This window comes from Cetorhinus maximus, chromosome 9, assembly GCF_964194155.1.
Source record: "Cetorhinus maximus chromosome 9, sCetMax3.hap1.1, whole genome shotgun sequence".
Taxonomy (NCBI): Eukaryota; Metazoa; Chordata; class Chondrichthyes; order Lamniformes; family Cetorhinidae; genus Cetorhinus; species Cetorhinus maximus.
The window spans coordinates 56,806,884-56,830,574 of record NC_135887.1 but is presented as its reverse complement, the minus strand read 5'-3'; the positions used below and the strand labels follow the sequence as shown (position 1 = coordinate 56,830,574).

Genomic DNA, 23,691 nt, shown 5'->3' with positions numbered 1-23,691 from the left:
CAATGGCAGATCTATTTGAAATCTATCCCATTTAGCATGATGGTAGTTCCACACAACAAGTGTCTTCAACTCCATCCCACAACACCCAGTTACAGCCAAGTTCAGAACTTCACCAATGCCTATGAAAAAGTGATGAAAACCATCACACACATGAACAACAAAGCAGCAGGTGGTGATGGAATCTCTGCTGACATCTTTAAGCATGGAGGAAAGGAACAACATTCTAGCTCCGTGCCTCTATCCTACAGATCTGGAATGAAAAGGAATGAAGAGCAAGTCCCAAATGATCTCCAGGCACCATGATTGTGACAATCTTCAAGAAAACGGACAAATCCAACTGTGGAAAATACAGAGGCATCTCCCTGCTTTCCATTGCAGGAAAGATTATTGCAAGAACTCTGAACTGACTTATTACACCTGCTGAATAGCTACTCCCCAAATCTCAATGCGGGTTTAGATTGAGAGGCATGGCCAACATGATTTTTACAGCTCACCAACTACAAGAAAAATGTCACGACCAACATCAATCTCTCTACAGTGTTCTCTGACTTGACAAAGGCCTTTGACTCTGTAAATTGAGAGGCACTCCGCAGGATCCTGCTGAAGCATGTCCTCTAAAATTCATTACCATCCTTCGCCTGCCTCATGATATATGAGCAGTGATCCTTAAAAGCAGATCCATTACAGACCCCTTTGAGGTTAAGACAGGAGTCAAACAAGGTTGTGTCATCGCCCCAACTCTCCCCCCCGCCAATCTTTCTTGCTGTCATGTTCCATCTCACTAGAGACAAGCTTCCTGCTGAAGTGCAGTTTATTTATAAAAAGGATAGTAAACTATTTAATCTCAGATGCCTCCAATCAAAAACTAAGACCACCCTACCTCAATCATTGAGCTCCAATGTTGACGATGCTAATGTCAGAAACGGATCTCCAGAGAATCGATGTATTTACTGAGGCACACAAGATGGGAACTTACACTCAACATTCAGAAGACCAAAGTCCTCCATCGGCAAGCTCTAAATGTATAGGCCCCAGCCCCATCAATTAGGATTCATGATGAGTGCCTGGAAAATATCGAAGAAATCCAGCAGCGCTTGAAATCTGCTGATGCAGTCTTTGGTCACCCTAGGAAACGAGTGTTTGAAGATCACAAAAATCAAAATCGAAACCAAGTTCATGGTCTACCGAGCGGTTGTGATCCCTATCTTACTGTATGGGGCTGAAACACTGACAACGCACGGCAGGAATCATATCAACGCTGCTTGCAGAAGATCTTGTGCTTTATGTGAGAGGACAAACACACCAACATCAGTGTCCTCTCACAAAAAGGCACCAGAAATATTAAGGCTATGACATTCGCCATCAGCTTCGTTGGGTTGGTCCCATAGTTCAGATGTCAGATATCAGGCTCCCAAAGCAAGTCTTCTTCTCCCAGCTCAGTCAGGGCAGATGCACCAGAGAACGAAAGAAGAAGCTCTTAAAGCATATGCTGAAAGCCAATATGAAGAAATGCAACACTGTCACCAACTGCTGGGACATCACCAGCCTGGATCAAACCAGATGGCAGCAGAGTGTGAAAAGGATCCCAGCATTTTGAGATCCAACGACAAGTTGAAGAGGAAAAATGAAAGCAGCGAAAGAACACGCCATGACCTGAATTAATAAAACACGATTAGACATCTCACATGAGAACAAATGCCCTCTGTGCCATCAAGTCTACAGATCCTGAATTGACTTCATCAGCCATCTTTGGACTTATGGAAGACAATCATCCTGACGAGCAACAGATCGACACTAGATAACAGGGGACCAGATGATGTAATATAGTTGGGATTTTCAAAAGGCATTTGATAAGATGCCACATAAAAGGTCAGAACAGGCAGTCTTAGTGATGGTATGAATATGAGGTCAGAACTTCATCTCAGGATCAATCATGATATCAAGGTTACAAAAAAACCATCTTAATCTCAGAATGTTGCCAGAGAGACGGGTGGATTCAGTAGTTGGGAAGCAAGGGCTGAAAACAATGGCTCCTGTCTTCCCAATATTTAATTGGAGGAAATTTCTGCTCATCCAGTACTGGATGTTGGATAAGCAGTTTAATAATTTCACAACAGTGAAGGTGTTGAGAAAGGTGGTGGTGAAGTAGAGTAGCGTTGGGTATCATCAGTGCACGTGAAAACTAACAGTGTGCCTTCAGATTATGTCGCCATGGGGCAGCATGTGGATAAGAAATAGGAGGGGGTCAAGGATAGATCCTTGGGGGGACATCATAAGTAAGAGTGTGGGAGCAGAAAGCGATGCCATTGGAAGTGATTCTCTGGCTATGATTAGATAGATAAGAATGGAATCATGTTAAGCACTTCAGAATGTCTTGAAAGGCAGCGTGTAAATGCAAGACTTTCTTTAAACCTCTGTGTCTCTCTCCTCCTTTGAAGATGCTCCTTAAAACTTATCTCTGACCAAGGTTTTAGTCATCCATTCAAATATCTCCTGTGCCTTGGTGTCAAAGTTTTTTCTGATCGTTGGTTAAGTGCCTTGGGCATTTTGGTGCATTGAGACTCCATATAAATTTCTTGGATGTAGAACAGGGTTACTTTAATAATTTGCAATTGTACTTAGTTTTATGTTTTTATTATTGCAATCTTTCCCATGTCCAAATCAGGAGCACTTGGGTGCATTCTGGGGTGGCTAAGGTTTACAGAGGTTGGAAAAACAATACTGAATATTTACAGGAAAACCGTAAAGGAGAGAACTACCTCTACTTAATGATCAGCAAAAATCATGCTAGCCACCAGAACCATTGATAAATTCCCACCATTTCACCAACCACAATTATCCTGCTCTTTCGAGCATTAGTTTGTGGCATTATTTAGAGCCAACTGGGAATAATCTCAGCCCAAGCGACTGCTCCACAGCTCCAGTTTCCAACAGTGAACCAGAGCGTCTGGACAATCAGTGGCATGGAGCATTGTGGACTTGCTTGGCTCTTTTATGGGATCACTTGGTCTACCAGAGGCCTGAATTAGTTCCAAGTTTCACTGAAAAAAGGTACCCTGCTTACTTTCTGCCACAGGAGGGCAATCACTACAGACTACAGCCACTATTCTAACAGATTTTTGCAAACATCACATTTATTTAACAGAACCAACCTCTCCATGTTTCTTCGTTTTGCTCTTCTCAGTGCCACAATGCCTTCTTTTGCAAATGCATCCAATGATAATGGATCAACACCCTGAAAATCAAAATCGATGTTAAATTTAAATGATAGAAAACTCCAGTTACAAATGTAAAGTAGGTACGGTGGGGAGAATAAATCTGCAGTAAAATTTCAAATTGAAACATCAACCTAAAGTTATAAACTGATGGGAATAAAAATATTCAGATAGAGACAACAACTGAATCAAACCAAGTGCCCTGCTACATTCAAATGAAAGTAGGAAGCATGGCAGCAAAATACAGATGCAAATACTATTCCCTCACCTGAAAACCAATTTGAGTGATTTTTATGAAAGGGTGAATTATCTTTTGAAATTTGGTTACAACTATGTTTCGAGACAAGTTATTGTTGCTCAAATATTAGGTTGAGAAATTAGGGTTAACTAAAACATTAAAAAATTGCAGCCAAGGCAGGAGTTGAGCAAGTCCAATTTGTTCTTTTGTGACAGTGGTGTTGGTGGTGGTGCAGGATTTAAAAAAAAATTTAATTCTACAACTGTTATCCAGTGATCCCTGCTAAAAATGTATGTGTCTGTCAGAGGAAGTCAAGTTAAATAATTTGCTGATACTCCCAGTCGTGGTTCTTCTATGAAGTAATGGCTATTTGGGGCAAGGTGATGAGAAAGGACCAGTGCCAACAGTAAGGAGTCAACACTTTCATGAGAGCAAAGATTGGTAAGAAGAAAAAAGCATAATGACATGGAGCCACCAAAGCACCAACCTTTTGGTTAATAACTACAAATCCTTTATTAGATTCACCACAAACTTTTCTCTTCAGTGCTATAATTTTGTTAACTCTGTCTTCAATGAACTTCCTCTCAGCTTGTACAAACTTTTCCCTTTCATCAGCACTTTTGTAGAAGAATCCTGAGTTTACTTCTCTGGGGACAAATAAAAATGACTCGTTACTGCACGATATTTACAGGCAAAATACCAACAGAGTTAAAGCTTTATCAAGTCTTTTTCAAGCCAGTAAAAGCAATTGATGGCCACAAATATTCAGCATAGTATCGGTTTTAATTTAGCAATCTGGATCAGGCATTATTTTGAATACCATTAAACAGAATTATAAGTTACAATCTCTAGAAGATATTAAAACAATTACAGAACACCAAGACCACCTATTTCAACCTCTGTAACATCACCTGATTCTGCCCATCTCAGCTCATCTACTGCTGAACCCCCTCATTCAAGCCTTTGTTACCTCTGGACTCAACAATTCCAACTTAATCTTGGCTAGTCTCCCACATTCTACCAATGTAAACTTTAAATCATCCAAAACTCTGTTGCCTATGTTTTAACTCACAGCAAATCTTGATCACCCATCATCCCTGTGCTTGTTGATCCACACTGACTCCCAGTCAAACAACATCTTGATTTTAAAATACTCATTGTTTTCAAATCCCTCCATGGTCTTACCATCCCTCCCATCTTTAATTTCCTCCAACCCCACCACTTTGAGATATCTGTGCTCATCTAATTTTGGCACCTTGAGCATCCCTGATTTTACTGGCTCCACTATTGGTGGCTGTGCCTTCAGTTGCCTGGGCCCCAAGCCCTGGCACGCCCTTCCTAAACCTCTTTACCCTGCTTTCCTCCTTTAAGCAACGTACTAAAAACCACCTCTTTGACCAAGCTTTTGGTCATCTGATCTAATATCTCTTTATGTGGCTTAGTGTCATATTTTGTTTTATAATGCTCTTGTCAAGCACATTGGGATGTTTTATTACATTGACGGCACTATGTAAATAGAAGTTGTTATAACAATAGATTCAGCAAGACAAGACAAAGAAATTCAATGCCCTTTAATCTAAATTCCTGCTCTCAACAGAGCTTGCTATAAAGGAAATAGGTACCTCTACCATAAAACTTGTGGTTTTAATTCAGTTTAACTTCAGGAATTGCAAAGCCTGACTGCACCTACGTCTTTTCATACTCCAGTGAAACGTTGCAGGTAAGAATGTAAGCATCTTCTACTCTTTTCTTCATATCTGGGTGACGAGCACCATGATCCAACACCAGTCCTCTCACCAGGCTACAAAATGAAAAGTTCCAGTTATAATCGTTACTCAAAAAGGGAATAATCATGAAAGGAATACTTTAATCAATACAAAACTAAATTCAAATAAACAGACTCCACTAATCTAAGTGCTGGTAGCTCTCTTGACTGTCAGTCAGAAGGTTGTAGGTTCAAGGCCCACTCTAGGACTTGAGCACAAAACTCAAGGTCAATACTTCAATACAATACTGAGGGCACGCTGCACTGCCAGAGGTGTTGTCTTTTGGACAATATGTTAAACCTGACTGCCTTCTCATAGAAACTTAAAAGATCCCATGGCACTATTGTGAAGTGCCAAAAGAGTGTCCTGGACTATATGTATCCTTCAATCAACATTACAAAACAGGTTATCTGGCGATTATCACACTTTTGTTTCTGTAAATTTGCAGTCCACAAATTGGCTGCTGTGTTTTCCACATTACCAGTCACTACACTTCTCCAGTACTTCATTGGCCGGAGTGTAAAGTGCTTTGAGATCTCTGGTGGCCATGAAAGACAGAATATAAATGCAAGTGCTAGGCAATGACAATCTCCAACAAGAGAGAATGTAATCATCTTGCCTTGACATTCAATGGCATTACCATCGCTGAATCCCCACTATCAACATCCTGGGAGTTACCATTGACCAAAAACTGAACTGGACCAGCCATATAAATACTGTGGCTACAAGAGCAGATCAGGGGCAGGGAATCCTGCAGCAAGTAACTTGCCTCCTGACTCCCCAAAGCCTGTCCATCATCTACAAGGCACAAGTCAGGAGTGTGATGGAATACTCCTCACTTGCCTGGATGAGTGCAGCTCCAACAACACTTTAGAAGCTTGACACCATCCGGGACAAAGACACCCGTTTGATTGGCACCACATCCACCACCTTCAACATCCATTCCCTCCGCAACCGATGGACAGTGGCAACAGTGTGTACCACCTACTGCAGAAACTCACCAAGGCTCCTTCAATAGCACCTTCCAAATCCGTGCCCTCTACCACCTAGAAGGACAAGGGCAGCAGACACATGGGAACACCGGCACCTGGAAGTTCCCATGCAAGCCACTCACCATCCTGACTTGGAAATATATCGCCGTTCCTTCACTGTCACTGGGTCAAAATCCTGGAACTCCCTTCCTAACAGCACTGTGGGTGTACCTACAACACGTGAACTGTAGTGGTTCAAGAAGGCAGTTCACCACCACCTTCTCAAGGGTAATTAGGGATGAACAATAAGGGTGTAGCCAGCGACGCCCACATCCCATGAATAAATATAAAGTCTCTCCTGTTTACTTTTTAATCCATTCATAAAAAAATTTGTTATATTTAAAAATTGATGATACTGGAGAGACGGTGGTATAGTAGTAATCACTGAACTAGTAAGCCAGAGGCCTAGGCTGCTGCCCTGGGTTCAAATCTCACTATGGCAGCTGGTGGAATTTAAAGTCAATTAATTAATTTAAAAAATGGAAACTGAAAGCTGGCCTCAGTACTATGAAGCTATCATTAGTTGTCATAAAAACTCATCCGGTTCACTAATGTCCTTTAGGGAAGGACTTCTGCTATCTGGCCTACATGGAACTCTACACCCACAGCAACGTGGCTGACTCATAACTGCTCTGAGAAGTGGTCTAGCAAGCCACGCAGTTCAAGTGCAATTAGGGATGGACAACAAATGTTGGCCTTCCCAGTGGCACCCACATACCATGAAGTACGAAAAAAATACCAAGTTGTCCTGTGTTACAGCTTCATCAGGTTGACACCTCATTTTTATGTATGCCTGGCGTTGCTCCTGAAGTACGTGAAGGTCCTTGAGAAGGTGCGAGGATTTACCATAATGGGTCCATTGATAAGGGATTTTAATGACAAAGGTTAGGTTGGAGAAGCTGGGGTTGTTCTTGGAGCAAAGGAGGTTGAGAGGAGATCTGATAGAGATTATGATGGTAGACAAAGAAAAGGTGCTCTTCTTAGCCGATCTCACAGAGACTAGTTGACACAGGTTTAAGGTTTTGGTGAAGGGATACAGGGGAGAATAAGAGGGAGAATTTTTTTTTTATGTAGCAAGTGCTAATGGCCTGGAACTCGCTGCCCATGAGGTTGGTGGAAGTGGACACAATGATTTCAAAAGGAAATTGTAAAGGTGCTTGAAGGAAATAAACTTACAGAGATACAGGGATAAAATGGGGAATCAGTCAGGCTGGATTAATCTACAGAGAGCAGGTCTGGACTTGATCGGCTAAATGGGCCTCCTTTTGAGCTGTTATGACTTATAATAGTGACGTTATGACACACTTCTGAGCTACAGCCTTACCCATCGACAATGATATTCCACAATTACCTGATGCAGAGATCAATGCAAGGTTCTCAGAAAAACTCAACCTGACCAAGTGCTGATGCTTTAGAAAGAGCTCCTGTTGAGCAACAGTTAAGTTGTTTCAAACCAAAGGCAGTTTTAAATTTGTGCTGCTTTACAATTAGGGCCTCTAGAATTCTGAAACACCTCAAAGCTCATGTTCCAACAGCCTGCGTGAAGTTATTAATCCTAACCCCTTCCAATAACTTTAAATTTGATGACAGTTTGTCACCAACTCCTCATCCAGATGAAATATCTTTCTCTTCACTCCATCAAAACCCTTAATGCTTTTAAAAAGACCTCAGATTTCCTCCTAGCCACCTCAGCTCAAGTGAAAACAGGTCCAAGTATCTTGTCCCTCCTCATGATTGTTTTGTTTCCCAAGCCTGTTTCATTGCATTAATCTACACTGTGCACTCCATGTGTTTAATGTTCTTTCTTATTGAAACATATAAATATTATTGAAGCATATAAGTATTACAAAAAAATGTTTTTGAATCATTCATCTTGCACTCATCAGGACAGAATTTGCAAGAATACCAACAGTAAAGGGAACAACAATTTATATACTGCATGAGAATAGAGCACTAATTGGTGGACTCATGCAAGAGCACCGAGCTGATGGGTGGTATGCATGATAGGATTCGTCCTCACAGCTCACGGTGTCTGCATATGTATGGGCTGCCCAAGACACACAAAAGTTATGCCCCTTTACGTCCTATCTTATCCATGACTGGTTCTGCACAACATGAATTGGCCAAAGGGTTGTTACAACTTGTTCCAAGCAAGTTTTCCACATACACGGTAAAGAGTTTCTTCACCTTTGTGAAGACCATACAGGACTTGCATATCAATAGCAATGCCGTGTCCATTCAACATCGCTAGCCTATTCACCATTGTATCGCTCAAGGAAGCCATACACATTTGCAGCGTGTCACAATACTATAGCGATCTAGATATACCACCATTGTTTGAATCTGGGTATTCATTGAACAATTGAACTCAACAACTCGTGCAATTGAGTTCAGTTTTAACCACACTATGTATGCCCAAACAGATGGGTGTTGCCATCGGATCCCGTTGGCCCAGCTCTTGCAAACATCTTTGTCTGTTTCCACGAGAAACACGTTTTTGATGGAATGACACTTAACCTCCTGCCCCTTGAATATTTTCGATATGTAGACGATATATTTGTTATTTTTGAATTTGCAGCTACATGCTAGAATTTCCTTACACACCTAATGGGTTCATCCTGCACTCAAATTCACCTTTGAAATAGAACAGTCAAATTAGCTCCCTTTTTTAATGTGCTAGTCGAGAATGGGTTCTCTACTACTGTCTACCACAAGCCTAATTTCATGGATCAATATACGTATTTGAATTCCTACAATTCCACACACTCCAAGATTGGCCTTACCGGCAACCTCAAATAGGGCCCTGAGGCATTTTCTCACCATGCAAACTTGATAGGGTGCATCAAAACAATCCTGATCAGATCATTACTCGGTGTTTATCATGCAAACTCATGAATGGGCTTAAGGCTGTCACTTACGGTCCTGAAAAGTGCTCCCATCTACCTCAGATTACCCTGGAAGGGTAAGGTGTCCCAAAACTTTGAGCAACAAGTGAAGTTAGCCATTTCACGCTCTACAATGCAGTAGCAGCCACTAACAGGATACTGCTGTCAAGCCAAAAAGACCTTCTACCTATCACACAAACGAGTTATGTGGTATATAAATTTCAGTCCCAGTGCGATGCCAGATATGTAGGTTGCACATCTTAACAACTGGCTGATCAGATGAAACAGCATGTCCCTTCAGCTGTTCGCAACAGGCAAAGCACTGATTGTACTCAACCAGCCTGTGCTTGCAGAACTCAAAACAGTGTCCAACCTTAGATGTGATTCTGCGATTGGACAACATTTGCTAAACAATCCTGATTCTACTAAGAATTACACTGAAATCCAATTTAAGATTACCAGTCAGGCTCGCAGTGTGGCTCACTTACCCATGCTAGAAGCCACATAGATTCACACACAGGGCCCTGTCCTTTGCAGACAGAAGGAGCATGTCTACGCATTGCACCTTTTTCCAACTAAACAAAAGCTTGAGGGACTGCCATTCCCTGGTTCGTTTCCCACGGCAATGCCTTCACCAATCAGAATCGAACTGCCTGGTTTGATGTTAAACAAAGGCTTGGCAGATAACTGTTCCCTGGAGCATTCTCCATGGCAATCCCTCTACCCATCAGAGTCCACTTGCCAACCAATTAGCACTCTCTTCTCATTGTTGTTTCCTTTACAATTTGTAGTCTTGCGAATTCTGTGCTGATGAGTAAAAGACGAAAAGCTTCAACAGTATGTCTCTTTTTTCAGGAATACTCAAGTTCTGTACTACCAAATGACTATTTGAAACACACAAGATTCTGAGCGTCTTGACTGGGTAGATGCTGAGAAAATGTTTCCTCTCATGGGCGGAGGGAGGGGGACCTAGAACTATAGGACACAGTTTAAAAATAAGGGGTCTCCCATTTAAGACAGCAATGGAGTGGAATTTTTTCTCAGAGTTATTACGTTTTTTGATTTCTCTTCCCCAGAGAGCAGTGGAATTACTAAAGGCCGAGTTAGACAGCTTTTTTAGCAACAAGGGAGTGAAGCGTTATTGGCAGGGGGGAGGAAGCAGCAGTAGAAAAGTGGAATTAAGGCCACAATCTTATTGAAGGGCGAAGCAGGCTCAAGGGGCCAAATGGCCTGCTCATACCCCATTGACACTTATTTTCAGCCACATATAAGGAAGCGCTATCTACAGTGCATACAGGAAGCAGAGAGTCTTGTGGATAGTGTGTTTCAGTAGGTGGCCATCCCACAGCTACAAATGAGTTCAGGAGGAAAAACTCCAAGCATAGTGCAGAAAGAACGGAATTAAATGGAGGAAAAAATGTCGCCAAGCATGGTGTTAGAACGCAAGGCATGTTAAATAAGATTGACAATTTACAAGTGCAGGTTGCCACATAGCATTGATATAATAACTAAAATGGAGACCAGGCTTAAACATGGGATAGAATGGGGACTAAACATTTTAGTTAGTGGATTCAGGTGGACTGGGAAGGGGAAAAAAAAGTGGTAATATTGATTAAAGATAACAGTACAGTTCTATTGTACTGACATACTACAGAGTTCAAAGATTAAATCTATTTGGTTGGAGAATCAAGTAGACACTCATATATTGAGCAGGAGATAGAGGGGAAATCTGAGAGCAAATTTTAAAGTCATGCTAAAATAAGAGCAATAGGTTTGAAGTACCCTAACATAGACTGTGGAGAAAAAAGAGCGAAGGATAAAGAGGGTGAAGCATGCCTAGAAATGTGTACAGGCAAACTTCCTTAATCGGTGTGTTTCCAGCCCAACAAGAAATGAAGCAAAGCTGGATTTAATTCTGGAAAATAAAGGCTAGTGTTGCAGAGGGAAAACACCCAGGTAACAGTGATCATAATGCAAGTAGGTTTAAAGCAATTACAGAAAGGGACAAGGGAAAAAGATGTGAAATACCACAGTAACTAAACTTCAAAAGGGAATACAAGAACAAAACAAAGGTCTTAAATAAGGTGGAGGGCATTTATCCCTGCATGTTGTATTCAGACGGTTGCCATCTAGCCATTCATGCCTCATATGGACACAACCTTTGTTTCTTTATCCATTACCACCCTTTTTGGCTGTTGCATCTTGAAATCTTTTGTTAGATAATCTCCTCTGCCCTCCAACCTATCACAGACCTTCCCTTTAGTTCTCCCTGCCCCTTCTCCTTCTATTGGCTTAAAAACTCTTACATTTCTATCTTTCTTCAGTTCTGATGAAAGGTCATTCAATCCAAAACATTAACTCTGCTTTTCTCTGCAGACTTGCCGAGTATTTCCAGCATACGCTTTCATGTACTACCAACTTGTCCTGCCAGTGAGATGATCACCTCTTGGAATATGCATTCCAGGAACCCTTCACATATGGTGTGCGCCCAGCAATTCCAACTTAAATAGCAGCAGCTTGAGAACAAGGACTCAGACCTATCTCCTGCACGTGTGGTCTTTTTAGTCATAGATGAATCTGGGATTGTCCTTATTATGGTCTGTTCTTTGTACAGGCATGTACCATCCTGAACAGTCTCCCAAAATAGCTTGAAGGTAAAGTAAGTGACTTAACCCTTGAAACATAACTCACAACTGCACCTCAAAGCTGAACTTCTCGCCAGACTACATTCCACAGTCCTAGCTTCTGTGCTGCACTGGAGTCATGCCATTAGCACAAAAACTTACACACTAGCCCGACTAACAGAAAAACAAATTAGACGAGTTAATCACATTAACTATGTAAATAATTAACTCAAACCAACCCTAACATAAACCCCAACCTAAATTCAACATTGAGGATTGTTTGGACAAGAAATGGAAATTAGCAAAAATAGAAGTGACAAATTAGAAACTAACTTTCAATAATGGAGTCAATAATAAAAGAAACCTAGCAGACAGTCTGCAACTCAGCCTGCAGGACTCCAAAACAAGGGTGCTGTTTCTACAGCTTAAAATTCACTCAAAAGAATAAATCCACTAACATAAGAGCATTAGAACAGCATTCTGCCAAGAATAACCAGCTCCAAAGATCCCCTTTGAGTAACAAACTTGTTCCACGTTTAATACTTTGAGCCACACTTTGCTGTTTAAATTTTGCTACCAATTTTAGTAAATTTAGAGTCCAAATATTCTAAGTTGGTCCCTAACCATTGACTAAAAGGTTGTGATAGATAATTCTGTTGTAAACATTCTGCCGTCAACTTTTATTAGCTGATACTTACTTTGTGTCACTCTCAGTTTTGTGCTTCATCTCCATAATCTCAACCATGAAGAGATCAATGGGTTCATTTGGTTTCTTCACTGCCAGCACAGCATCAACTACAGCCTAAAAGTGATCAAACATTATATAGTTGGACGTTCATTTCTCATAACAACCAATTATATTGTGCATATCACAATTTTAATACTTTCTGGAAGGAAAATCTTTACATAATTAAACTGCAACCATGAGAGAAACAGTTCCAAGACTGTTACATTGCAGCAGTATGTTGCTTTACTCATCCTATGAATTATTGCCGAGAATCAAACTGGACAAAGAAAACAATCTTGTGTGCCATTAGGTTAAAGACCACAGGATAATTGGACAAGGGTGTGCAGACATAATTTAGTCTCTAGCTTAAAATTGTCACATTTTTATATAAATCCAGTATAATTCCAAGATCCATGTTTATTATGGAAACATGCTAAAATAAAGAAGTCACATTGCTCTTCCCACCAGTGGTGGTGCTGTGCCATCTCTATGAGGGGTATAATTAATATGTGACAAATTTATATGGTCAGTTTCCATATGAAGGTGGTCATTGCAATTTGTAATTGAAAAAGTTTTAACATATTATAGATTTGAAATATCCACATCAAGAAAACCTTGTATTCACCTTTTGAATGTTGCTGTGACAGGGCAGAGCACCAATTTCAATCAAGTGAAAATACTCTAGCATGATGTCTGACTGCTTTAACTATAGAAGAGCTAATGCAGAATTCTGTCATGCACAGCTAACACCTAATTACTTGCCTACTTGCCAATATGCATCTAGGACAGAAAGGAAATGAGGGACATATCTTAAATGGCAATAGCAATCTCTTGAATAGTAAAATATGATGCTGCACTGAAGACTGAGAACAAATTTTAAATACCTCTGTTAAGACATCTGCCAATTCTCTGTGCACCTTTGTGCGCAATGATGTCCTGGCAACATTGAGAAGTGTCTCTCTGTCCATCTCTTTGGTTACTTTCACCTGCTCCAAAATCTCAAGGGCCTTTTCTTTAGCTGCTTCAAACCCTTCAGTCACAATCCTGGGATGCAAGCCCTGAAAAGAAATGACACGTTGCACATAAAAATTCAAATCTCAGAAAACTGAACAAATTACATCATGGTGCAATTCTAAAATTGGAGGAATTTAGAATCCAGCAAAGGAGGACCAAGAAACTGATAAAGAAAGGGGAAAGAGAATATGAATCCAAGATAGCGAGAAACAAAGGCGGACTGTTAAAGCTTCTTTAGGTAGGAAAGGATCAGATTAGCAAGGACAAATGTGGGTCCATTATGGGAGGAGACAAGAGAATTTATAATGGAGAATAGGAAAATGCTAGAGAAACTGAACAATTACTTTGTGTCTATATAGAAAACCTTGCAGAAATACTAGGGAACCAAGAAGCTTGTGAAAATGAGGAACTGAAAAAAATTAATAAAGAGGTAGTGCTCAAAAAATTAATTGAAGGTTGATAAATCCCCTGGACCTGATGAACCACATCCCAGAGTGTTGAAGGAGATGGCTATAGAGATAGTGGATGCATTGATGGTTATCTTTCAAAATCTGAGACTGGAAAGTAGCAAATGTAACCCAATTATTTAAGGAGGGAGAGAGAAAACAAAGAATTACAGACTTGTTAGTTTGATGTTAACTGTAGGGAAAATGTTCTATTATAGAGAATGTATAAATAGACATTTGGAAAATAATGACATGTTTAGGCAGTCAACATGGATTTATGAAGGAAAATCATGTTTAACAAACCTGTTGGAATTTTTTGAGGATGTTACTTGTAGCATAAAAGGAGAACCAGTGGATATGTTGTATTTGGATTTGCAAAAGGCTTTTGATAAGGTTCCACATAGGTTAGTAAACAAAATTAGAGCATATGGGATTGGGGATTGGGATAATATACTGGTATGGTTTGAGAATTGGTTAACAGACAGAAAACAGAGAGTAGGAATAAATGGGTCATTATCAGGATGTCAGGCTGTTACTAATGGGGTACCGCAAGGATCAGTGCTTGGGCTACAGTTGTTCACAACCTATATCAATAATTTGGATGTGGGGACCAAATGTAATATTTACAAATTTGCTTATGACACAAAACTAGGTAGGAATGCAAGTTGTGAGGAGGATGCAAGGAGATTCAAGAGGACTTGGACAAGTGAACAAGTGAATTGGGGCAGGCCATTTCAGACTGAGATTAGGAGGAATTTCTTCACTCAGGGGGGCGAATCTTTGGAATTCTCTACTCCAGAGGGCTGTGGAAACACAATCATTGAACATGTTCCAGACAGAAATCTGGATAATAATGACATCAAGGGATATGGAGAAAATGCAGGAAAGTGGCGTGGAGCAAACTCAATGGGCTGAATGGCCTAGTCCTCCTCCTATGTTCTTAACTCTTCAACCAGAGTTCTCGATGCTTGTTTCTGGCTTGTTGCATATTTGATTTTAGCAGCTCTGCTGGCTACGCAGTCCCTCCCTGAGCACTGGAATTCCCTCTCAGAATGCCGCTCTTTCCTCTTTTTAAGAAGCTCTTTAAAATTGACAACCTAAAAACTCACTTGACCTAATACCTATTCCTTACCTTGGGCGATGGCATTTTGCTGGACTAGTAATGCAGAGACCCAGGGTAATGCTCTGGGGACCCGGATTTAAAAGATCCAGGATAATGCCCTGGGGACCCGGGTTCAAATCCCACCATGTGGAATTTGAATTCAATAAAAATCTGGAATTAAAAGTCTAATGATGACCATGAAATCATAATCGATTGTTGTAAAAACCCATCTGGTTCACTAATGTCCTTTAGGGAAGGAAATCTGCCAACCTTACCTGGCCTACATGTGACTCTAGACCCACAGCAATGTGGTTGACTCTTAAAATGCCCACTGAAATGGCCTAGCAAGCCACTCAGTTGTATCAAACTGCTACCAAGTCACAAAAAAATGAAACAAAACTGGATGGACCACCCGGCATCAACCTAGGCACCAGAAATGACAACAGCATTCTCAGCCCTGTTGACCCTGCAAAGTCCTCTTTACTAAAATCTGGGGGCTAGTGCCAAAATCGGGAGAGCTGTCTCACAGACTAGTCAAGAAACAGTCTGACAGTCATCCTCACAGAATCATACCTTACAGATAATGTCCCAGACACCACCATCACCATCCCTGGGTATGGACAGACCCAGCAGAGGTGGCGGCACAGCAGTATACAGTCAGGAGGGAGTTGCCCTGGGAGTCCTCAACATGGACTCTGGACTCCATGAACTCTCATGGCATCAGGTCAAACATGGGCAAAGAAACCTCCTGCTGATTACTACATACCACCCTCTCCCACCTCAGCTGATGAATCAGTGCTCCTCCATGTTGAACACCACTTGGAGGAAGCACAAGGGTGACAAAGGCACAGAATGTACTCTGGGTGGGGGACCTCAATAACCATTACCAAGAGTGGCTCAGCAGCATTACTGACCGAGCCCTAAAGGATATAGCTGTTAGACTGGGTCTGCGGCAGGTGGTGAGGGAAGCAAGAGGGAAAAACATACTTGATCTCACCCTCACCAACCTGCCTGCCACAGATGCATCTGTCCATGGTAGTATCAGTAGGAGTGACCATTACACAGTCGTTGAGGAGACAAAGCCGATACCCTCTATCGTGTTGTGTGGCACTACCACCGTGCTAAATGGGATAGATTTCAAACAGATCTAGCAACTCAAGACTGGGCATCCATGAGGTGCTGTGGGCCATCAGCAGCAGCAGAATTGTACTCGAACACAATCTGTAACCTCATGGCCCAGCATATCCACCACTCTACCAATACCATCAAGCCAGGGGATCAACCCTGGTTCAATGAAGATTGCAGGAGGACATGCCAGGAGGAGCAGCAGCAGACATACCTAAAAATGAGTCAACCTGGTGAAGCTATAACACAGGACTACTTGCGTGCCAAACAGCATAAGCAGGTGATAGACAGGGCTAAGTGATCCCACAACCAACTGATCAGATCTAATCTCTGCAGTCCTGCTATTCAGTTGTGAATGGTGGTGGACAATTAAAACATCTCACTGGAGGAGGTGGTTCCACAAATATCCCCATCCTCAATGATGGAGGAGCCCAGTATATCAGTGCTAAAGATAAGGCTGAAGCATTTGCTACAATCTTGAGCCAGAAGCGCCGAGTGGATGATTCATCTCGGCCTCCTCCGGAGGTCCCCAGCATCACAGATGCCAGTCTTCAGCCAATTCGATTTGCTCCACGTGATATCAAGAAACAGCCGAAGGCACTGGATACCGCAAAGGATATGGGCCCTGACAATATTCCGGCAATAGTACTGAAGACTTGTGCTCCTGAACTTGCCACGCCTCTAGCCAAGCTGTTCCAGTACAGCTACAACACTGGCATCGACCTGGCTATGTGGAAAATTGCCCAGGTATATCCTGTACACAAAAGCAGGACAAATCCAACCCGGCCAATTACAGTCCCATCAGTCTACTCTCAATCATAAGTAATGGATGGGGTCATCAACAGGGCCATCAAGCTGCACAATGACCTGCTCACTTTGGGTTCCGCAAGGGCCACTCAGCTCCTGACCTCATTACAGCCTTGGTTCAAACATGGACAAAAGAGATGAACTCCCAGTGTGAGACGAGAGTGACTCCCCTTGACATCAAGGTCGTAAATGGGAATCAGGGGGCAAACTCTCTGCTGGTTGGAGTCATACCTAGTACAAAAGGAAGATGGTTGTGGTTGTTGGAAGTCAGTCATCTCAGCTCCAGGACATCACTGCAAGAGTTCCTCAGGGTAGTATCCTTCGCCCAACCATCTTCAGCTGTTTCATCAATGACCTTCCTTCCATCATGAGGTCAGAAATAGGGATATTCGCTGATGATTGCACAATGTTCAGTACCGTTTGCGACTCCTCAGATACTGAAGAAGTCTATGTCCAAAAGCAGCAAGACCTGGACAATATCCAGGCTTGGGCTGACAAGTGGCAAGTAACATTCGTGCCACAAGTGTCAGACAATGACCATCTCCAACAAGAGAGAATCCAACCATCAATGGCATTACTATCATTGCACCCCCCACTATCAACATCCTGGGGGTTACACAATTGGCCAGAAACTGGACTAGCCATATAAATACTGTGGCTACAAGAGCAGGTCACAGGTTAGGAATCGTGCGACAAGTAACTCACCTCCTGACTCCCCAAAGCCCATCCACAATCAACAAAGCACAAGGCAGGAGTGTGATGGAATACTCTCCACTTGCCTGGATGAGTACAGCTCCAACAACACTCAAGAAGCTTGACACCATCCAGGACAAAGCAGCCCACTTGATTGGCACCACATCCACAAACATTCACTCCCTCCCCACCGACACACAGTAGCAGTGTGTATCATTTACAAGGCGCACTTCAGGAACTTGCAAAGGCTCCTTAGACAGCATCTTCCAAACCCACGATCGCTGCCATCTAGAAGGAGAAGGGCAGCAGATACATGGGAACACCACCACCTGGAGGTTCCCCTCCAAGTCACTCACCATCCTAAATTGGAAATATATCGCCGTTCCTTCACTGTCTCTAGGTCAAAATCCTGGAACTCCCTTCCTAACAGCACTGGACTGCAGCGATTCAAGAAGGCAGCTCACTACCACCTTCTCAAGGGCAATTAGGGATGGGAAATAAATGCTGGCCCAGCCAGCGAAGCCCACATATCCTGAATGAATTTTTTTTTTAAAATTTTCTTTTGATAAGGGTCCTGGGCTATTTTGCTATTTTAAAGCATCAAATAAAACCAAGATGCTGTTTAAATGCAGATAATTATGTATTTAATTTACAGCATTGTTATTAAAAACAAAATACACCGATTGAAAATTTTCATGCCATGACACTTCAAAGTACAAAGACATTCTCCAGTAACACAAGATTCCAAACCCAGGGGACAGCTTCTTAATTGACTTCTGCAAGGTCCAAGCATTTCTAAATACCCACACTTATTTACATCAATCGGTCCCTTTTCGGCCAGAAATTCAATTTTGTGACGCTCCCAGGTAGGGATTGCATGACAATTGCCCGCAAAATTCAAACTTCTAATGGGCAATTGCCCTGCAATGGGAGTCATTTGAAAATGCTATCTAACTCTCAAACTTTGGATGTTCCTGACTGTTTCTGGGTAATTCCTAATGTAGAACAGTCAGAAGAATTATAGTTTTTGGGTAACTACTGTACTGACCTCCCAACAGGACACATGACGATCACCACCCCCCACAGACCCCGCAACTACACCCACCTGCCCCGACATACACGGGACCTCTTGACTACACCACCCTGCCCCCACCAAACTATCCAACTCCCTGCCGAGTGACCCTCCTCCGACTACCGAACCACCGACCCCCCCAACAATCTTCCCCGCTTATACACTTACCTTCTCCCTGGCGGGATCTTTAAACTTACCTGGTGCCGTAAAAAAGGGGGCATAAAGGGGCATGGCTTCTTTACTTTTGACTGAGCTGTCCTTGACCTGTGTTGGAAGAGATAGGATCGCCTGGGTTTGAAGTTAAGTAACCAATTGCCACCCCACCGGAAGTTATGGCCCTTTATTCCATGCCATTTAAGAATGGGGACTGCCATCATTGGTGAACATTCCTCCATACTACTGTGAGACAATCTGCCATGGTCACATTAGAACTTGAATCAAAACAAATGCTCCAAATTGCCTGTATGACTGAGCTCCGCTGAGAATCATATTACATGCACCTCTAAAGTATTAACTTAACAAAACCATAACCAAGTGGTGCATTTGTTACCTCTGAAATGTAGAGATCTGCTTGTTTCAGCAGCTCGCCAATAATCAGCACATTGGAAGTGGTGCCATCACCAGTCATATCATCCTGAGCTGTAGCCACTTTAGCAATTAAAGAGGCCGTTGGGTGTTGTATTTGCTGCAATGGAATAATTGGTATATTCAAAAACAATTTTTTTTTTTTTTTTTTTTACACATTCCACTGACATGCGTGGATTTATTATTTCTTACTGATCCTATAAAACAGATGAAATTATTTTTCATTAGATTGAGGAACATAAGAACAGAAAGATGTCATTCAGCTCCTCAAGCTTGTTCACCATTCAATCAGATCGTGGCCAATCTGTATCTTAACTCCAAAACCTACTTAGGTTCTATATCTCTTAATAACCTTCCCAACAAAGATCTATCAATCCTAATTTTTCAACTGACCCTCCACACTCAGCATCTTTTTGATGGAGTGTTCTAGATTTCCTCTGACCTTTGCGTGAGGTACTTGTGACACCCTGAATGGCTTAGCTCTAATTTTAAGAATGTGCCCCCACCACGAGCAGAAATAATTACTTTTCCTATCTACTCCAACAAATGCTTGGTAATCAAATCTCCTACAAATATTAAATGAAGAATGACAATGCAAGTTTTTTCAATTTTTTTTCCCCAGTTGAAGCAATCTATGAATATACTGTACTACAACTTGGCTTGAATAATACATCTCCCCAGTAATTCTGGATGTTGGCAGCGTATGGTATCGCTGAGCCAAGTTACTATGGCCTGGTCTCTTACTCCTAACCTTGTGAAAATGCACAGTTGTGGACACCCCAGACTAGTACAAGTTGCAATGCCAACTGAATGAACTATTAGCATTCATGAACCGCACCTCGCCATCCTCGGAAAAAGCTAAGCGACAGTTTTCATTTCATTCAGCCGGAGAAGTTCCAGTATCTCAGCCACTAAACCAGCATACGGCCTCAAACTCAACTTAGTTTACTAATTTTTCAATTAATTGTACAAGACTTGTGAAATAGTTGTTGTAGAAATAAATCTATTTCAATTTTGTTTTGGCACATTTAATGTATGAACTGTCCTGAGGTGCTTCACAGGAGCATTATAAAACAAAGCATGACACACAAGGAGATATTAGGTCAAAAGTTTAGTCAAAGCCACAGGTTTTAAGGAGTGTCTTAAAAAGGAAAAGTGAAGTAGACACCTCTAGGAAGGGAATTCCAAAGCTTGGGGCTTGGATAACTTGCCACCAAAAGTGGAGCAATTATGATTGGGAATGTGCAACAGGCCAAAATTCCAGGAGTGCAGGTATCTTGGAGGGTTATGGGGGCTGGAGGAGATTACAGGGATACGGAAGGATAATGCCATGGAGGGATTTGAAAACAAGGATGTGAATTTTAAAATCAAGAAGTTACTTGACTTTTGAAGTTCCAATGAAGGTCAGTGAGCACAGGGGGGGGAAGGGGAAGGGGACTTGGTGCAATGAAGGATCGAGAAGAAGACAGCACAGATTTAAAGTAAATGGCAAAAGCAATGGTGACATGAGGAAAAACCTTTTCCGCGGCAAGTGGTTAGGATCTGGAATGCAGTGTGTGGTGTGGTGGAGGCAGATTCAATCGAGGCATTCAAAGGATTAGATTGTTATCTGAAAAGGAAGAATGTGCAGGGTTATGGGAAAAGGGTGGGGCAATGGCACTAGGTAAATTGTTCATTCGGAGAGCCAGTGCAGGAATGACAAGGCGAATGGCTTCCTTTTGTGCTGTAACAATTCTGAGAGGTTAAAACACAGGTAGCAGAGTTTTGCATGATCTCAACTTTATGGAGGGTAGAATGTGGGAGACCAGCCATGAGTGTATTGGAATAGTCAAGACAACAGGTAACAGAGGAATGGATGACGGTTCCAGCAGCAGATGAGCTGAGACAGGGACAAAGTCAAGGTGGAAAAAGGCAGCACAGATGAGGTTGGAAGCTCACCTCAGGATCAAATGTGACAGAGGTTGGAAACAGTCTGGCTTAATCTCATCGACAGTTGCCATGGAGAGGAATGAAGTCAGTAGCTAGGGAGCAGGGTTTGGAACAGGGACTGAAAACAATAGCTCCAGTCTTGCCAATATTCAAGTGAAGTAAATTTCTGCTCATCCAGTACTGGATGTTGGATAAGCAGCCTGATAATTCCACAATACTGGATATGGCAATGTCTGATGAACTTTGTGGAAGGAAAACACTGTTGACACAGTTACATTTACAGTAATGTGAGTATTAAACTCCCATGGCACATAATTTTCAAAATGTCCACCCAAATTATGACTTCATTTACTTACAGCAATATGCAGCAGCATTTCCCCAGCTGAATATTTTCATGGGAACTATGCTACACTTACCATTTCATGCAGCAAAACATTACCATCTTTGGTAAGCTTGATATCTCCAGCACCAGAAACGAGCCTAAGAAAAACGTTAGAGCAAGTGAACTGAAATTCAAATGGCATTTATTGCATCCTCTGTGCAGTTGCAAAATTCGCACAATGAACTTTCACTCTGGAAATGGATGAAGCCACGAATTATTAAATGGGTAAGTCCCCCAGTCCTTCACTAGACTGTCAACCGGATCACAGCCCCACATGATCTCAGCAAAATGCCTTGCCCCTCCCCTCATGATCTAATCCCAGCCTCCTCTCCACCGACACCCACATACTCCCTTCCCCAATCCCCTTCCCCCACACTCCACGCTCATTCCTAGCAATCACCCTCCTCCCGTATTCCCCATTCATCCTCCCCACCCCGCCCCGTATTCCCCTATCTCCCCCAACGCCCATATTCCCGTCTCCCCCACCCCGTTTTCCCCAGTCTCTCTCCTCCCCCCCCCCGTTTTCCCCAGTCTCTCTCCTCCCCGTTTTCCCCTCTCTCCTCCTCCCCCGTTTTCCCATCTCCCCTCCCCTCCCCGATTTCCCATCTCTCCTCCCCCTCCCCCGTTTCCCCAACCTCTCCTCCCCCTCCCCCGTTTCCCTCTCTCTCTCCCCCCACCCCCCGTTTCCCCCCTCTCCCCCCACCCCCGTTTCCCCTCTCTCCCACTCCCCTGTTTCCCATCACCCACGTTTCCCCCCCTCTCCCACCCCCCCCGTTGCCCCTCTCTCCTTCCCCCTCCCTTTGTTTTCCCCTCTCTCCTACCCCCTACGTTCCCCCGTTTCCCCTCCCTCCCCGTTTCCCCTCCCCCTCCCTCCCCGTTTTCCCCAACCTCTCCTCCCCCTCCCCCGTTTCCCCCCTCTCCCACCCCCGTTTCCCCCCTACCCCCCGTTCCCCCTCTCTCCCACCCCCCTGTTCCCCCTCTCTCCAACCCCCCCGTTCCCCCCCTCTCTCCCACCCCACCCGTTTCCCCCTCTCCCACCCCACCCGTTTCCCCCCTCTCTCCCACCCCACCGTTTCCCCCCTCTCTCCCACCCCCCCCGTTTCCCCTCTCTTCTCCCTTCCCCCCCCCCCCGTTTCCCCTCTCTTCTCCCTCCCCCGCCCCCCCGTTTCCCCTCTCTTCTCCCTCCCCCCCCCGTTTCCCCTCTCTTCTCCCTTCCCCCCCCCCCGTTTCCCCTCTCTTCTCCCTTCCCCCCCCCCGTTTCCCCTCTCTTCTCCCTTCCCCCCCCCCGTTTCCCCTCTCTTCTCCCTCCCCCCCCCCACCCCGTTTCCCCTCTCCCCTCCCTTCCCCCCACCCCGTTTCGCCTCTCCCCTCCCTTCCCCCCCCCCATTTCGCCTCTCCCCTCCCTTCCCCCCCCCCGTTTCCCCTCTCTCCCCCCCCCCCGTTTCCCCTCTCTCCCCGCCCCCCGTTTCCCCTCTCTCCCCCCCCCCCCGTTTCCCCTCTCTCCCCGCCCCCCGTTTCCCCTCTCTCCCCCCCCCCCCGTTTCCCCTCTCTCCCCCCCCCCCGTTTCCCCTCTCTCCCCCCCCCCCGTTTCCCCTCTCTCCCCGCCCCCCGTTTCCCCTCTCTCCCCGCCCCCCCGTTTCCCCTCTCTCCCCCCCCCCCCGTTTCCCCTCTCTCCCCCCCCCCCCGTTTCCCCTCTCTCCCCCCCCCCCGTTTCCCCTCTCTCCCCCCCCCCCCGTTTCCCCTCTCTCCCCCCCCCCCCGTTTCCCCTCTCTCCCCCCCCCCCCCCGTTTCCCCTCTCTCCCCCCCCCCCCCGTTTCCCCTCTCTCCCCCCCCCCCCCGTTTCCCCTCTCTCCCCCCCCCCCCCGTTTCCCCTCTCTCCCCCCCCCCCCGTTTCCCCTCTCTCCCCCCCCCCCCCCGTTTCCCCTCTCTCCCCCCCCCCGTTTCCCCTCTCTCCCTCCCCCCCGTTTCCCCTCTCTCCTCCCCCCCTTTCCACTCTCTCCTCCCCCCCTTTCCACTCTCTCCTCCCCCCGTTTCCCCTCTCTCCCTCCCC

The 23,691-nt window shown here is 44.0% G+C and overlaps 1 protein-coding gene and 1 non-coding gene across 3 annotated transcripts in view; both read right to left on the bottom strand.

Moving 5' to 3' along the window:
* cct6a (chaperonin containing TCP1, subunit 6A (zeta 1)) overlaps window positions 1-22,059 on the bottom strand; it is a 38,033-nt gene extending 15,974 nt beyond the window's left edge. Inside the window, exons 1-7 of one of the 2 annotated variants that reach the window (XM_078548767.1) lie at window positions 21,676-22,059; window positions 19,296-19,430; window positions 13,371-13,544; window positions 12,458-12,561; window positions 5,144-5,254; window positions 3,941-4,100; window positions 3,153-3,235 (exon numbers count right to left, since the gene is read on the bottom strand). In XM_078548767.1, coding sequence (XP_078404893.1) covers window positions 3,153-3,235; window positions 3,941-4,100; window positions 5,144-5,254; window positions 12,458-12,561; window positions 13,371-13,544; window positions 19,296-19,430; window positions 21,676-21,783 — 875 coding nt within the window. In that variant the 5' untranslated portion in view covers window positions 21,784-22,059. The remainder of the gene's footprint in view (window positions 1-3,152; window positions 3,236-3,940; window positions 4,101-5,143; window positions 5,255-12,457; window positions 12,562-13,370; window positions 13,545-19,295; window positions 19,431-21,675) is intronic. The other variant, XM_078548768.1, reaches the window with a different exon arrangement.
* On the bottom strand, window positions 13,100-13,225 carry LOC144685107 (small nucleolar RNA SNORA15). Its single transcript, XR_013577626.1, has one exon. It is a non-coding gene; the product is annotated as a small nucleolar RNA SNORA15 (small nucleolar RNA).
* Window positions 22,060-23,691: the final 1,632 nt, after the last annotated feature.